The sequence below is a fragment of the Castor canadensis genome, chromosome 9 (assembly GCF_047511655.1).
Source record: "Castor canadensis chromosome 9, mCasCan1.hap1v2, whole genome shotgun sequence".
NCBI lineage: Eukaryota > Metazoa > Chordata > Mammalia > Rodentia > Castoridae > Castor > Castor canadensis.
The window spans coordinates 18,049,587-18,066,949 of record NC_133394.1 but is presented as its reverse complement, the minus strand read 5'-3'; the positions used below and the strand labels follow the sequence as shown (position 1 = coordinate 18,066,949).

Below are 17,363 nucleotides of genomic sequence, written 5' to 3'. Positions count from 1 at the left end.
ACTCTCTCTTCAACAAAATTAGAGATAAGGGCAGAATAGTTTCTCCTGGGTATTGGGGAGGGGAGGGGGAGGGGGCTGAGTGGGTGGTAAGGGAGGGGGTGGGGGCAGGGGGGAGAAATGACCCAAGCCTTGTATGCACATATGAATAATAAAAAAAAAAATAATAATAATATAAAAAAATGCTGGTGAAGATGTGAAGGTTTATGATAAAATTAAAGCACCTTTTATAAAAAGCCTTTCCATAGTATGTATTAAATTTCCTATTATGGTTTATAACATTTGACTAACAAATCTATATCTAAGAATCTACTCTAAGAAAAGAGAAATGGATCCAAAAGTTATACACAAGGATGTCAATATCAGAATTAATGATTTTAATCTTTATACTTCTTAAAAGTTTCCAAAATGTGTACAATGACCATGTATGGTTCCATAATTAAGAAAAATTAATCTTATATATGCAAATTTTCCTCATGGGATAAAAGCTGGAAGTTGTATTCTTAATAGTTTCAGAAGCAAACAAGTACATATGACAGTTGACGGTGTCATCTTTACCTTGCTGGGGTAGTCCGACTTGTCTCCTGGTTGACCATTTTGAAAATATTGAATTTCAGAGAAGAAATAATTGTAGAGTTCAAATCTATAGTAAAGTCTTTCTCCATTTTGTATTTTAAACATATTTAGTTTGCTTTCCTCCTATTTTACTGCGGACTGAGCTAGATTTTTCCTCTTAACTTCTACTGACTAATGGAGGGGAAACTGTAGAAAATAATGTTTTCTTAAGATAAGCATGTTAAGAATGCCATCCATTAGTCTGACACATAATGACTGAGTGATTTATATAGTCATCGATTAAAAGCGTCAAGACCCAAGCTACAGTGACATTTTCAAAAGGACAGTGCCAAGCTCCTCCCTCATCTGGCTAAGGACCTTTTTCACTTTGGTATTTTAGTAGCTTCTTCCATGCCTTACGGACTGTATGCATATACCACGCACAGTTCTTCATGACTTTCGAGTATCCCAGGAGTAATGGAGAGGACTAGTGTCCCTCTCAGATAGTCACAGTTCTAGGTCAGCCCACAACTCAGCAGAAGCATTTCTAAAGATACTAATGATTTAGCCTAAAGTCACTTAGTATAGAGTTAGTCAAGCCACAGTCTTAGGACAACTTTCTATCCATTATGTTTTTATGTCTATTATAACAGGCCTCCTGGAATGGCAGAATTTTCTCTTTATTCCAGTACTGAGGATTGAACCCAGGGCCTTGCACATATAGATAAGCACTGTATCATTTGAGCCACACTCTCAGCCCTCCATTTAATGTAAACGCTAATGAAAACAATATAATGTAATTACATATTATAAAAACAATATAATTACAGTTAGGATTTATGATTTACCAAAACCCAGACATTAGACATTCCCAAAGTAATTGTGTGATAAGAACATTATAAGCACAATTTCCTAAATGTCTGCATCATGAGTCAAAAAAGTCTTACTAATATCATTGGCATTTCATTTTTATAACCTAAAAATACACTCATTAGATACTACTTTTGAAAAATAGTGTTTATTTTAAGCACTCAATTTGGAGATCCCTAGAGGTATTTAAGAGCTGTGGTCCGATACTCGGAACTCTTAGAAGTCCCATTTCTCACATCCCCTACAAAGAACTCAGAGTCAGACACAGGAGCATAAATAGAAGGGGACAGAGTGTCCATGGTAGCTGAACTATGTCTGGCAAACAGCTCCTCGACCAAACATCAGAGGGGAGTGTCATGGAGGCAGACAAGCCTGAAATAACAGTATTTTGTCTGATTCACCTCTCCCCATGCTAGCCACAGAAGCAAATGTGTAAATTATGAGTATGCCTCAAATCTTTACTGGAGATGCTCTTCAAAGCAGGGGGAAAAATTAAATACAAGCTGTATGTCTATAGAAACATGGAAACACACCTGCACTGCTTTAAGAAATGACTTTTATAGCTGGGGTATCTCAGTGGTAGAGGACTTCTTTATCATGCATGAGGTCCTAGGTTCCATATCAGGAGGGAGGCGAGGAGGAGGGAGGAGAGGAGGAAGGGGAGGAGAAGGAGGAGGGAGAGAGGAAGGAGGAGGAGAGAGGAAGGAGGAGGAAGAAGAAGGGAAAGAGGACGGAGAAGAGGAGGAGGAGGAAGAAGAAGAGAAGAGAAGAAGGAAGAGAAGGAGAAAAGAAGAAGAAAAGGAAGAGAAGAAAGAGAAGGAGGGGGAGGAGGAGAAGGAGAAAGAGAGAAAGAAGTGATTCTAAAAAAGAGATGAATAAATGCACAGGGACTCCAGTGATTAGATTCCCAAGGACTTTGAAGATTTAAATATTCTTCCAAATATTTTCTCACTGGACTTCTTTAGTGACCCTCTGGGGCAATTTGAAAGACAATAGCTGTCTCTGTTTTGCAGATGGTAACTGAGGCACGCAGAACTCGCAGAACTCGTGTTACTCTTAAGTAGCCAAGTAAGATTTGTAGCCAGGACCCTATTCATCCCACAGTACCATTCTGCAGCAGATTCTGTGGATCTGTTGGAAGCCTGACTACAGACTGTATGTGCAGCCCAACTTCAAGTGGATTCAAACAGTTACCGCTGTGAGAACTCCAGTCCTGCAGCACTCAAATGCCCCCACCCAGAGATGCTGTCAGAAGAGGCTCCCAGAATGCGAAAGTAGAAAAATTGAGGAATGCAGGTCTCACGTACGAAGTGAACCTGCATGTTTTCTAAATAAAACGTCGACATGTTGATTTAGAAGGACTTTCAAATATGAGAAACCAACCCTCTCCTCTCCCCTGTCCCCAGAACTCTTGGAAAAGCTGGATTTATCACTGCTCTCTCATAGTTAACTGTGACAGGGCACCACCAGGCCATAACTCACAGCATTAATGGCCACCCCTGTGCTCCCTGACATGGCAACCCATATGTCTCCGTGGACAGGGTTTTAAATTATGACAATGCTACCCAGGACGGGGATGCAAATCACATGTCTGAGTGCTCTGATGTTTAAAAACTGAATTACTTCCCAGACAGGAAGAGGCTGACAGTCACTCTGGGTATTTACTTTTAGTGTCTCAATGGCACTTCCTCCTCCTGGGCAATACCAATCTACAAACTGAATCTAGAGGTCAGTGCTCCAGGTTTCAATGGCTGACTCCTACACTACTTATATGTGTGCTACTACGCCTGTTTCTGGGCCTGACTCCCAGCCTTCGCACATCAGCTAATTACATGATCTTCTCTTGATGCACAAGAGAAAACAGATTCTAAGGAGACTTTATATATGTTAAAAAACTGTTATTGCCAGTAGCCAGTGGCTCAGTCCTGCAATCCTAACTACTCAGAAAGCAGAGATCAGGAAGATCGTGGTTCAAGACAGACAAGGCAAATAGTTCTTGAGACCCTATCTCACAAAAACTCATTAAAAAACAGGACTGGTGGAGTGGCTCAAGTGGTAGAGCACCTGCCTAACAAGTGAGAGCCTGACTTCAAGTCCCGCCAAAGGAAAAAAAGAAAGAAAGAAACTGACTGGTGGGCTGCAGACAGCTCAGCGGTAGAGGGCTTGTGCTAGCCTCACGTGTAAGGCCCTGTGTTTGATCCCTAGCACCACAAACAAAAAACTCAAAACAACAACCAACTCCCCCCAAAACTCTGGAAAAGAGAAGAAATGGAGTTGGGAGTGGGACCACTGAGCTGGGAAATGAATACTCCCGGTTTACAGGGAAATTCACTGATGCCTCAGTTTCCCATGTGTGTTTGGAGGGTTGTGTACCTACAAACCCCAGGCAGCTTCTCTATAATTCTGCAACAACCTGATCACGAGGACTGGCTCTCACTTAGCAAGCTGTGCAGTTATCAAGGCCCATGGTGAAGGTGAGTTAAATAGAGCTTGGATAAGGAAGAGTTAATAACAGGACAGGATGCTGTAAAGGTAGATTGGGACCAGATCATGAAGGTCCCGGAGTGTCAGAAGAAGGCTTTCTTCTGCAGAAAAACAGGATAGATGAAACTTCTATGCAGGGAAAATCAGCACCTCTTGGTTTCAATTTCCACATCCATGAAGCTGAGGTAAATGGACTGGACTATTTCCAAAATTCTGTGCTGCATGTAAATGAACCTTCATGTTCTACTTCTGTCTCCAACTTGTCCCATAAAATAATTTTCCTATCAGTATCACTGGTACAGTTTGGACACTGAATGTCCCTCAGAAGCCCGTGGGCTAAAGTCTTAGTCCCCAGAGTAGTGCTATTGGAAGGTGTGGTCTTGTGGAAGGTCCTTTGGTCAGTGGGCGGTATGCCTTCAATGGGGTTGGTGAGACCCCACGGTCCCATCTTCTTCCTCCCTTTGCTTCCTGGCTCCCAGGGTGCTCTATCAGGGTGCTCCTTTTAATTCCCACCCAGCAACTCCACAGAGACCAAAGCAATAGAGTCACCTGATCTTGGACTGGAAGTTCTAAAACTATGAGCCAAAATAAACTTTTCTTTTTATAAGTTAATTATCTCAGGTATGTTGTTATAGTAATGTGAAGTCAAATAATATAACCATCGAAAATATAAATTAACATATATTTCCTAATGTCTGGTAAATAGTAAATGCAGATCAATTCAAGAAATCCATTAGTATTCTATGATCACTGACGAGTCTCGAGGATTTTCTAGTCTCTTATATAGCAAGACTGGCTTAGACTAAAATGACACTCCTTACAAATGGTTGCTTGCACGAGACTGCAATCATTTTAAAGGAACACAAAGATGAGCTGGAACAGAAAAAGCAGAAATCTTGAACGTACCAAGAGATTCTCTGGCTTGATGTCTCTGTGCACAATGCTGAGGCCATGGAGGTACCTGAGGGCGTTGGCTAGGTTGTACACCATGGCGCTGCCATCTCTCTCAGTGTACTTGGTTGAAGAAGTAATTGCATCAAAGAGATCTCCACCCTAAAGGATGCATAAGTGAACATATCAGAACATCAACAGTGCAGTCCTATGAGGGTAAGAAATGTGGTCATCAGCCTTGAGCAGATGACCTGACACAAGTGCCATTAAAATTGATGCTTATATATAATGAGAGTTATGAGGTAGCAGAGCACTTTTCTGACTAAGTCCTTTAGGAATACTGCAAGTCTTAGGATTTGGAAGAAACCTTTCCATCTTCTTACTTTGACCAACTCCATCACCAGGAAGAGCTCGGTTGCTGTTTCCATCTCCTCCACTAGCATGATGATATTAGGGTGCTTGACTCGGCGTAGAATTGATACTTCATTCTCAATCAGGTGTTCCTGTCAAATGAAGGGTGTGGAGGGGGGGATCAGAAACCACAGAACCCTTTGCTCTGTCCCCATGACCTGGAGGACAACAAAACAGACAAAAGAAGCATCTTTCTCTCTCTCTTTCTTTTTTTTTTTTTTTCTTTGCAGTACTGGGGCTTGAACTCAGGGCCTTTGCCTTGAGCCACTCCACCAGCCCTATTTTTGTGAAGGGTTTTCCAAGATAGGGTCTCGTGGAACTATTTGCCCGGGCTGGTTTCTACCCGCATAAGCCACTGGTGCCTGGTAAGAAGCATCTCTCTTGACACAGGACAGCCACACCCTGGCCTTGTTGGTCTCCTATGGATCTGACATGTCAGCATGGACGTCTCATTGCCACAACCAAAAAGAAGCAGACTCGTGAACACCCCAGGAAGGGCTCAGCCATGGCCCTGAAACATGAAGCATATTGCCTATTCCTTTAGCAGCCTCCCACGCAGGGGTGTGGGGAACACGTGGACACAGCACTGTGCATTTTGTGAGCCAGCCAGACCACAACTACATCTTAATTTCAGCATACTTCCAGAAATAAAGAGGCATTAGGAAAACTTGGTATATTTATGGCACATAACTTCTGGCATTCAATTCTTTTTGTTTTTAACTATTCCCAATACAAATTTTAATTTCATGCTGGCATTCATGAAAAAGAAACTGTCTTCCTCTATGATTAGATGTGAAATCATTTGTCAGACAGAGGTTCTTATCATCTTGTATTTCAGAGATCTGGAAATACACAGTTCCACAGGAACCACTATGCTTATTTTAACTCTAATCGCTTCTCCCCTGAAAACGTCACCAGATTATCAGTCCTGGCCAGTAACTCAGTTGGGGTTGGCAAAATGTTACTTAGGAAAATGTTTACTTATAGAATTAAGGAATTATTCTCAATAAACTAACCCATGAATTATAAACAACTGCTCTATTTTAAAGCATTATTGATCTTCATTTATTTTAGCAATGAATTATTCTGAATTTGGAGAATGCTCTATAAAATTTGTTAATTGTCCTCTTACACCTTCTAGGTATTCAATAGGATACTTTTTATATAAAGCCTCCTTTATTAGAGGTGCTCTCATAACCTTTACTACTTAAAGACACATCACTCATATTTCTCTTTTGCCTTTGTTATCATTAATCTCAGAGCTAAATTTAGTGTCCTAATAGAGCAGTAAGATAAAATTATCTGATTCCTAGCTTAGGATACTGTTCATGGTCTCTCTCTGGTCTTCATGCATCCTTGTGTATAGTGTTTTTACTCTAAGCCATCTTAAATCCTTTTCAACAATAGCTGGAGATATAAATTGTAACAAATAAGTAAATAACACCCAGATTTCTCTCTGCATATTCAATCTGTTACAAGCTCCTGCACATGGTAGGCTGTGTTTCTTGAGCATTGAACACACTGTACTTATCCAAGAAGTCACTCAATGAACACCGGCAAATGACACTGCAAATGCTGGACAGAAGAGGGAAAGAAAGGAACAAATATTGACTAGAATTTGTACACTGTCAGTCACTGTGCAAGGTGTGATGTTTTAACACTTTATCCTTGAGGTCAGGCCTTGGTGGTGGGAATATAAGCCTAGGGTTCTGGTATTTAAGTCCATATTTGTTATACTACACATCATTGCTTTTCAAGGCAGAACACTTCAGTAAAATTCAAAGTGGAACTTTTCAAAATGAAAGTATTGAATTCGTTGGAAAGACAGGAACAGGCAGTAGCCTCACACTGAGTTGGAGACGAAGGCACCCGGCTTCCTGTAAGGACAAGACTGCACTACTTTAACGAACAGAGCCGTGAAGCCTTTGACTAACTCAGGACTCAACGGGCACTTCCAAATCTTCTGGAAGTACAACCATTCTCTAACCCTAACAAACCACAGCTGAGAAGCCAGGGACAGGGCCTCCTGCCCGCTTCTAAGTCCCACGTGCTTCATTACAGAGCAGCAGCACAAAGTGGCTGCCAGTGCCCTGGGACCTCCAGAGAAGCAGCTGTACTCCCAAAGACTCTGAAGCTTTCGGAATATCCCTGCCAACTCTGTCCTTAATCACACTAAAAGAGCAGAGTCAAATCTACCTCAGTGAACATGGGAAAGCTGTGCATCTACGAGATGCACAGGCAACAGTAGTTACCACCACTGTAGCAAAGTGGGTTTTCTTTTTAAAGTTAAATGGATCCATCACATCCATTCTCCCCCCTACTCATCTCCTCCAGAGTTAGAAGAATCTGTAAATTTACCTCTCTTCAGGGGCTCTGTTTAGGATGCTAATTTATATATGTAAAGCAATCCCCATCACCAGTACCCCCAAAAAGCTCTCTCTTCAGACTGGAGTTAAAATATTTATTACCCAAGGACACTACTCCTCCCAAAAATTCTCTTTTCCCAATAAAATACACAAGAAAAATCTTTGGAAACATATAGTAGAACTTCTCCCAGGGCCACCAGCAGTGGCCAGTTAGGTCAAATATCAAGCAAGTAGTGCTTGACCATTAATTATTTCCTCCCCTACTATTCATTATCTTAGCCAACCATACTACTCTAAGCACAGAGTGAGTGTTGTTGTTGGGATGTGGGAGCTATTAGCCTTTGTTTCTCAACTTCTTTCTATTCCTGAAAAATTTGTCTATACAGGAACAATCTTCTTTAAACTAACCACCATCAGAAGCAAAATAAAAGCACTGCGTAAAAACCTCTACAAATGTTATCTCCCTGTTTCTTATGCAACCCACATGTAGTCTGTTTCCAATACGTGAAAATGTTCTCCAGATCACGTTTTCAAGAGACTGTCTCTAAACAGAGGATGAATATTGCTTCTGTTCTGAACTGTACTGAACTTCCATTATTCCATCATCTACCATTATTTATGTCAAGTGATTCATGATTCTGACGCCAAAAAATTTACATATGACTCATTTCATGGCAGAGTTTCGTGGGCCTCTGTGTGAGTAAATGACAAAGAAAACTGCCAGCCTGGCCGAGGATACTGCTTTATCTTTCGGTATGGTGATTTTTAACAGTACAAAGAAAGACAGAAACAGATTAGAGGAGTAAACAAACCTCCCTCCTTCCCAGCCTCATCCCACAGTCACTTCCATGGGTGATCTCAATGAATGACCTGACTACCCAAAGCAGAAATGGGAATTCCACCTTGGCCCCTCCTTCCATCTACCTCTAAGACATCCAGTCACTCACCAATCCCTGCCCATCCACCTCCTCAGGAACCTCTGAATCCATTCACCCTCCTTTCTCACCTAGACTTGCAGCATTTGCACAGGCTATTTCCAGTCTGGAACTTTCTTTCCCTACCTCTCGCTGAGCTCCTATTTATTCTTCAAGACCAGATCGGATCTCAACTCCTCTAAGTAGCCTCCTGAGTTTAGTCAGGTCTGGACTAGGTGACCTTTTTCTGTACTCTCACTGTCCCTTATTCTTATGTCAATCATAGCTATCTTCCTACTGTCAACTGTGTACTGGTCTGTAACCCTTGGGAAGTGAGAGGTCTTGAAGGACTTTGTTTACCTCACTCCTCATTGTACTGCTTGTGTCCATGAAAATGCACACCAGGCACTCCCCTTGCTTCAGAGCTGACAGCTTCATTCACTGTTAGTGAATTTTGCTGAGGATAATATAGCAGGAGAGATAAAATGTTCAAATAACTGTGTAGTTTCTGGATTAAATAGGTGTAATAGATAATAATGGCCACCTGAAGATATTGAGTCCTAATCCCAGGACTTTGCAAATATTACCTTAGTGGAAAAAGGTTTTTTGTAGATGTGACTGAGGACTCTGCAATGCAGAGGTAACCTTGGATTATCTGAGGACCCTAAATACAACCACAAGTGTCTTCTAAGAAAGAGGAAAAGGAGATTTCACACAGGTGTAAGTGAAGTGATGAAAACACAGAGGAGAAGAGGTGGAGGTACAGGCAGACATTGAAGTGATGGGGCCAGGAGCCCACCAACAGCCACCCACCCGAAACTGTTCAGAGGCAAGAAGCAGATTCTCCCCCTAAACCCCAGAGGGAGTGTGATTTCTGACTTCTGGCCTCCAGAACTCTGATAGAATAACTTTTTATTGTTTTAAACCATACAGTTTGTGGTAACTTTATTTCAATGGCCTCAGAAACTAATACAATATACTGCTAGATTTATCTCCTTTCTTGGACCATAGCACCTAGATGATGACTATAAAACTGTGTAAGGTGGGAAGAGAAAGAAGGACCAATTATAAGCCCCAACAAAGCCTAAGCTTGTTCACTGTGGGGATTCAGTACATATTTATTTAGAATGAGAGAGAATACTAGAACTGGAAAGATTTTTAACTAACAAATACCATAGCCTTCTCAACAGCCTCCATAAATCTGGCCCCAAGGCAGACCGTGCAATAGTATCTATGCAGAAGAACTGAGGTACTTGCACCCTCTGGGCCTTTGCTCGTCAGCCTGTTCTGGCCACCTGGTGGCCTGTTCTTCCACTGCTGCCTATTGAAATCCTACCAAGGCGTTCAGGGCCAGCTCTGTTACTGATTGCACTGCTCACCTAACTCTCTTCTTCATGATTCCCCTGAACTCCCAAACACCTGAAGAACTGGCATGCACCGTGTCATGCATGCAGAACATACACACCAAATTTTGGGTGAATGTATACATCAATCCAATAATGCTCATTTATAACAGAAGGCAGGAGAGAGTAAGAATGTTTCCCAGATTCAAATCCCATGAAGCAATGGACAAACTGAACTTAGAACACAGCTGTGTGACCAAATAACCCCAACTCCAACCACTGCTCTGCCCATGTGTAACTTTGGGGAGATGCTATTTAATCTGAGTCTCTGCTTCCTTATCTGTAAAGATGATACAGTATAGTTAAGTCACTAATGGTAAGGTGCAAAATTTCTATATTCCCAAGCTGGGATGGCTAATTCATTTTAATAAATAGTGAATATTTTCAGCTTTGTTAATTTTCTGTATTCAACCCTCAAAACAGGTGACCAACAATACCTCAGAACAGTGGCTGAATATCTCCCCAAATTTTAAAAAACAAATTATTTGTACCATTTTAACCTACCAGTCAACTTATTTATAACAAATCAAAATTTAAAATTATGACTTTATACAGTCTTAATGTGGAAATAGTTGATCAAATAAGCAAAATGTAAGAATTCGAACAAGTATATGTTCATAAATTATAAAAACAGAGTGACATTAAATAACAAGGAAAAATGAGCTCCAAATGTTTGAAGTAGTTTACTCATGTCTCAGTGTATCAATCTAAACATTTTTATGTTCAAAGATATATTTTTCAGTGGCTGCTCAAATTATAATCAGGTAAATAATATCTTTACTGTAACAATTCTGTTTTTACTTTAAAAAAATTAATACAACCAAAATTATGATACATTCTACTTGCATCATACAATAGAGCAACAGTTATATAGGGAGAAATGGCTACTACAGATGAAAAAATTAATACTACTGCTAGAAGAAGTAATAACACATAAACTTAAAGAAAAGGAGACATTTTGCTATCTATGTTTTGCTGACTAGCACAGTGTAGAAAAATCAGAAATAAATGACAAATTTTGCCTCCTGGACTTTCTACTTTAGGGGCTCTGAGAGTTCTCTAAAATTGTTTCATAATGTTTTAGGGGGGAGAAATGAACCAAGCCTTGTATGCACATATGAATAATAAAAGAAAAATGAAAAAAAAAATCAAATTTTGAAGATATCCAGTGAGGACTCAGGAGTTTCATAACTGTAAACAGTCACTACCATCACTTTGAATCTTTGCTAATTAGGAATTCTTCCGGCACATCAATACTATTAACAGTTAATGTGTGTTAAATCCTTATTTATACCAGCACCTTTCTCTGTTCCCATGCCTTGATTCAATCAACAGTTACAGTAATCTTACATTTTATACATCATTAATAAATGAATGTTAGAGGAAGAAACAGACACAGATAGGTCACGAGGCAAGAAAAGGCAGAGCCTCTTGTCCAACAGAAATACGTGATCCATGTATGTAGTTCTAAATTTTCTAACAGCCACGTTAAAAAATGCGAAGAGTACTGTATGAGAGAAGTTCAGACAGTCCCTGTGACAAGGACCGGAGGCCTGCAGGCCTGCAATGGGCATAGGGTTAAGGCACTTTTGCCTACCATGGCATTTCACCAGCGTTTTAGATCTGTTTACAACAACCACACTATGGAGCAGCCTCAGTGCCTAACTGATGACTAAATAAATAAAATGTGGTACATGTACACAATGGAGTATCATTCAGCCATGAAAAAGAATGAAATTATGTCATTTGCAGGGAAATGGATAGAACTGGAGAACATCCTGTTAAGCAAGATAACCCAAGCTCAGAAAGACAAATATCACATTTTCACTCATATATGGAATCTAGACCTAAAAAAATATGACATGATTGTAAAAGAGACTATTTGGTAGGGGAGAAGGAGAGGAGAGGGTGACAGAGGGGTGAATATTATAGAAGTACATTATGTATGAAAATAGCACATGAAATCCACCAAAAACTGTTAAAAAGGAAGTGGGAGAAAAGAAGGAGATTAACAAAGAATATAAAAGAGAGCAAGTTTAATCAAAATGAAACCCCTTTGTATAACTAATTAATGCTAATAAAAATTAAATTATTTAGTAAGGGCAAAATAGTTTCTGTTGGGTATTGAGGGGGGGAGAGGGAGGGGGTGGAGTGAGTGGTAAGGGAGGGGGTGGGGGCAGGGGGGAGAAATGAACCAAGCCTCGTATGCACATATGAATAATAGAAGAAAAAAAAAGAAAAAAAATTAAATTATTTAGCATCTAAATCTAAAAAAAATATGAAAAGCAAAAAAAAATTTAAAATATAACTTTTTAACCCAATATATCCAAAGTATCATCTCATCTTTACATAATCACATACAGAGGTAATTATGAGATTTTTACACTCTGTTCTTGGTACTAAGTCTTCCAGTCCTAGCACTTGTTCACAGCCCAGGTCAGTTTGGACATAGCCTGGCTTCCAGGGCTTGGTAGTCACATGTGGCCAGTAGCTCTGTGAGGGGCCCTGCAATTCCACAGCCTGCTCTGCTAACTGACATGCTACCAGAAAGGAATCTCCAAAGGCCTCTGTCATCGCTGTTAGTGAATTTTGAGTTTTTTTAAACATCCAGTATCAGTTCCCTAGCAGCTTCTCTTCAGTGATCTTTTCCACCCCAAGTTGAGAGAGGGAGGGAAGAAAACGAACCCTCAACAGTGCTTCCGCACATCTCTCAGAGCATCTGTTCCAAACGACCTTTCCAGGGATGTTTGCCGAGCAAGCACCTCGGGACACGAATGTAGGGTCTCCTATAGGAGCTGACCATGGTAGAAAAATAAGTTCTCCCCTGGGAAAAAGGCCAAGCAGGCTTCCAGCAGCTATCTCATGAGACTTGGGGTTCCTCAGCTCTGACACAAGCCCTCTGTGGACAGCCTTCACCTGAGCCGCTCCACCCCACTTCCATGGAACTTGGGGGTTAAGGGAGCCAGCACAAACTGAGTTCATGCTACCTGCTGTGCCATGAGTAGTGAAGTCTTCTGTCCCTGACCCAGGGAACTTGCACCTTCTGCCAGCCTCTGTGAAGTTGGACAGCTAACTCATTAGTTTTAAAGTAGGGTGATGTCTCAGACCCTTCATGGCTCTTGGCACAGCTTTTCAATGTTGCTGAATTTTGAACTAAGCATCTCCCAGAAAGAGAACTTACATTTTCTATAGTCAAGACAAAAATCAAATCAATTTGCTATCTTACGATTAAAAGTTTCTGAAAAATACCAGGAAAAGAAAGTTTGTCTGCTCTCCCTTTATTATTGGTGGCCAAAGTCCCCACTTAAATCCCTTCCGCACAGTAAACATCTCACCACATCATCTCAGTTACTTTTACAAAGCACTTAGGCATACTGTACCTTTCCACAACATTTGGCTTTGTCTATGATCTTCAACGCATACTCTTTTCCAGTGGACCTAGGAATAAGTAGAGGAAGATCACCTAAGGACATACACCAAGCCAGGTGTGGTGGTGCATGTCTGTTATCTCAGCCCTGGGGAGGCCGAGGCAGGAAGTTGAACTTTCAAGGCCAGCCTGGGTTACATAGCAAGACCCTGTCTAGATGGATGAATGGATGGATGGATGGAGATAGATAGACAGATACATGATAATAGATAGAGGGAGGGAGGAAGAGTGAGACAGCGGGGGGAGAGAGAGAGAGAGAGAGAGAACTAGAACAAAGACATAAATCAGCAGTACATCCTTCCAAATTTCCTCTACAGAACAGGCACAGGGAAGATTTGGCTTTTTCTCCCTCTGTGTATCACAAACTATGCTGAGAGAAGTCAAGCAGTCAGGGGAGAAAGGTACCCAAGAATAAGAAAACCCCAAAGCTATACTGCATGCTAATTAAATCATTTATAATTATTAATAACTATGGTATTATTAAGTCATATTTAAAGTATTTAAGTTCTGTTGCATTAGAACTAGACAGGAAATTCTTTCTATTTAAATTTCAAGACAGTTCTTTTAGGAGAGAGAATAAAACTAAGAAAAAAATAGATCAAATTAGCTAAAAATTTTTATTACCAATGTCTGTTTCCATTAACAGCTGAGGCATATCAGTCGTGGTTCACACCTGAAATGCCCTCAAGCTGGATCCAGTGCATGTTTCCCACCTTTAAAGGGCTGGCACTAGAGAGATCACTTACTTGGATACAAGAATTTTTTTATTGTTGTACTGGGGTTACATTGTGACATTTGTAAAAGTTCTTATAATATATCGTGGTTGAATTCACCCCCTCCCTCCTTCTCCTTTATCCCCCCCCACCCTGATGCCTGGAACAGTTTCAACAGGTCTTGTTTTTCCTTTTTCATACATGAATACATAACATTTCCACCATATTCACTCTCCTACCCTCTTCCTTACGTCCTCCTCCCTCCCACAGGTACCAACCCCCAGACAGGACCTGTTTTGCCTCCCTGTTCTCCATTTTGGAAAAAAAGACAAGACATTTTTGTTTAAGATAGCTATACAGGGTCTTTCCTTGAAACATTTCCATTATATATGTATTATAAGCCATTTGTCCATTATATCTTAGTCTCCCTTCTTATGGCGATTTCAACAGGTTTAAAAATTCTATATTCATTATTGGATACAAGAATCTTGATGTCATTACTTAATTTTTACTCATTAGATTATGTTAAAACATAATATATAATCTAATCTGAACATGTAAAAAATACTGAACTGAGCACAGTTCAGTGAAGAGCACTACAACACTCTTAGCTTACAGTTGTTCTCTCAAGGGCAGCTTCTTTTGTCAAGCAGTCATCACACACCAGGGGTTAGGCCCAGCCAGAAAGAGTAACTTTTATTCAAACTGCTCTCCCCATATTATAAACCAAACCCTGACTCATTTTCTAACAGGTCCTTAGAAGTCACGTCTTAGGTACTTCATTGGTCATCGTTAGGTGGCAATCTGTGTACCAGAGCTCAGTAAAAAGGCTTCAAGAACAAGGAGTTACCTGTGTACCAATATGAGGAGCACTGAAACCTCACTGGAGATTTAGCAGAATGGATAAATTGTAGTTGCCAAGACTTTTTTGGAAAAATCCTCACAAGAACGGTAGTAGAGTGGTCTATAAACACAAAGACTTTTAGCTGAGTCTTTTCTGGCTTTCACATTGTTTACAAAAGGCCAGGAACAGGGAAATGTTGGCGACTTCTGAGCTTAAGTCAGGGCTCATGTGTCCTCAATTATTAGTCTATCAATTAAGTATCAATTGAGAAGATTGCTGTAGGGATTAAATGAGCTAATACAAGTACAGGCTGAGAACAGTGCCAGCACAGCTGTTACAGGGATTGTTTTTCTATTTAAATGACTCCTATTCTTCCTCATTCCTCTCTGGCTCATGGAAGAGATCTGATCTCTCAGCCCAAATGCATACAGAACAATTTTATGTGTAGACATACATCTTCTCCTGTCAAACTGCTTCTGCGCAAGCCAAGTAGCTGGTCCCAAGGGTAGACTGTTTGGAAGGAGAAAAGAGAGATTTCCCAGAAAGGCCTTTTGTTCATTAAGATATGAATAAAATAGAGGGGGTGAATCTGATCAAAGTACAGTCTATGCGTGAACGGAAATATCACAGTGAAACCCTTTTGTACAATTAGTATATGCTAATAAAAAATAAAACACTTAAGAAAATGGAAGATAAACTCCAAAGGAGAAGTGTATGTGCAGGTAAACAAATAATGACAGCCCCCCCCACACTCACCTGTCCATACACTCTTTGACTACGGCAAAATTTCCATCACCAATGACCTTCCCAATTCTGTATTTCTCAAGAAGAGTTGATGATTCAGAGCATCTGTTTCCATTCACACCTGCAGAAAGGATAAACACAGAGTCTAAAGGAAACATCAGCATTTCATATGGATTCCTACATGTATGCAAATTAATAAATTGCATGCATTTATTTATAAATCTATGGTAAAACTAAAGAAAACCTCTCAGCATATTTCCTGAATAGAATACCTGACTCACCAGTTTCCTTTTGACTTTGTTGGTTGGTATAGAAAACCAGTAAAAGCAATAAGCCTAATAAATCCCTAAAATATCAGCTGAAATAAATGACTAACCTTGGGTAAAAGGAAACTCTAACTACAACATTTCCAAATTCTTCTGCCAATGTTCAGGAAAGAGGAAGGGGATGGTGGTAGGGATTTAATCTTAGCACAATTCTGGAGATTTCTCTTTGAGATTTTCTAGTAAAGAAAACAGTATGCAGGTATTGGCCCTATTAAGTCCAATCCTGGGCTCAAAGCCTTCACAAAAAGGTATGTATGGGTGGGGTGTAGTAGGATGGGACCACTTGTCACATGTGCCCCAGTGCCCAGCATATTGCAGACACGCATTTGTGTTAACTAATAGAGTAAAAGGAAATACACTTAGGAATTGGGAGCAGATCATCAGTAAGGAAAAATAAAGGAAGGCCAAGTCAAAGATTTGAAACTGTGATAGCCTGATAACTGACAATGAGATTTTATATCTCCTGAAGTGATCCCACCACTCAATAAGGATAATTAGACTAACAGGTGACATGATCACATTCTGTTTAAGAGAATAAACTTGTGGCACCATGGGTTTGGGGCAGCCACTAAGCTTACATGGATGACTTTCTGTATAAAAGTAACGAGATTGAGAACTACCTTCAGGACTCATGCAACCGTCAAGTTCAGGCCCACCATTTACATTGGAAGAAGATCTGCCATGAGCAGAAATCCGCTGGAAGAAGAAAATGGTTATTACCTTTTAGGATACACTTACAAATCTTTAGGTCCCTAGTCCTTGAACAATAGAAAATGTTTACAGAATGTAAAAATATCAAGGCCATAACAGAAGAAACATTCCCTTTCTCCTCATCTCACCTCTCTCCCTATACACAATACATCACATTAATGCATGTCTTTCTTAGGCATCGTATTTTTCAATTCAGATTCTTTTTTGGTACTAGGAATTGAACTCAGGGCCTTGAGCTTGCTAGGAGAGGGCTCTACCACTTGAGCCATGCCTTTTCAATTCAGACTTGCTATCAGGAAAACTGACATTGCTTTTGTTTGTTTGTTTGTTTCAATCTGTGTTACTTACTTCAATGAAATAAAGGAGGTATCACAGCTAAACAAGGTACTTGTTCAGTAACATAAGGCTTAGAACTATAGATAATTCTAATATTCCCAAGCAAACACCTGGCTCCTGGGAGTTCAATCATTTACTGTTAAAAAAAGAAAAGAGACTTGGTGAATAATCCAAAAATTTCAATATTTAATAGTTTTGTTTTGGCCTGTTTTATTTACTTAAATTTTGGCACTGAAATCAATGGCAACTCCAGAATTGGTAGCACTCTATGAGAGAATTGTTCAACACCAAGGGGCCTAAAAGAAAGCCCATACCCTTTATCCCACTCCCTGCCACAGTTGCCATCCAGGCTCAAATTGGCTAGAACTTTG

General features: G+C 40.3%; 1 protein-coding gene and 1 pseudogene across 4 annotated transcripts in view; one reads left to right on the top strand and one right to left on the bottom strand.

The window, feature by feature from the left end:
• Positions 1-17,363, bottom strand: part of Dclk2 (doublecortin like kinase 2) — a 155,948-nt gene that overhangs the window by 15,785 nt on the left and 122,800 nt on the right. For all 4 annotated transcript variants that reach the window (XM_020155277.2, XM_020155263.2, XM_020155270.2 and 1 more), the window contains 5 exons: positions 16,566-16,641; positions 15,632-15,740; positions 13,272-13,329; positions 5,181-5,300; positions 4,813-4,959 (listed from right to left, as the gene is read on the bottom strand). In XM_020155277.2, coding sequence (XP_020010866.2) covers positions 4,813-4,959; positions 5,181-5,300; positions 13,272-13,329; positions 15,632-15,740; positions 16,566-16,641 — 510 coding nt within the window. The remainder of the gene's footprint in view (positions 1-4,812; positions 4,960-5,180; positions 5,301-13,271; positions 13,330-15,631; positions 15,741-16,565; positions 16,642-17,363) is intronic.
• Positions 11,396-11,512, top strand: LOC141411289 (U6atac minor spliceosomal RNA; annotated as a pseudogene).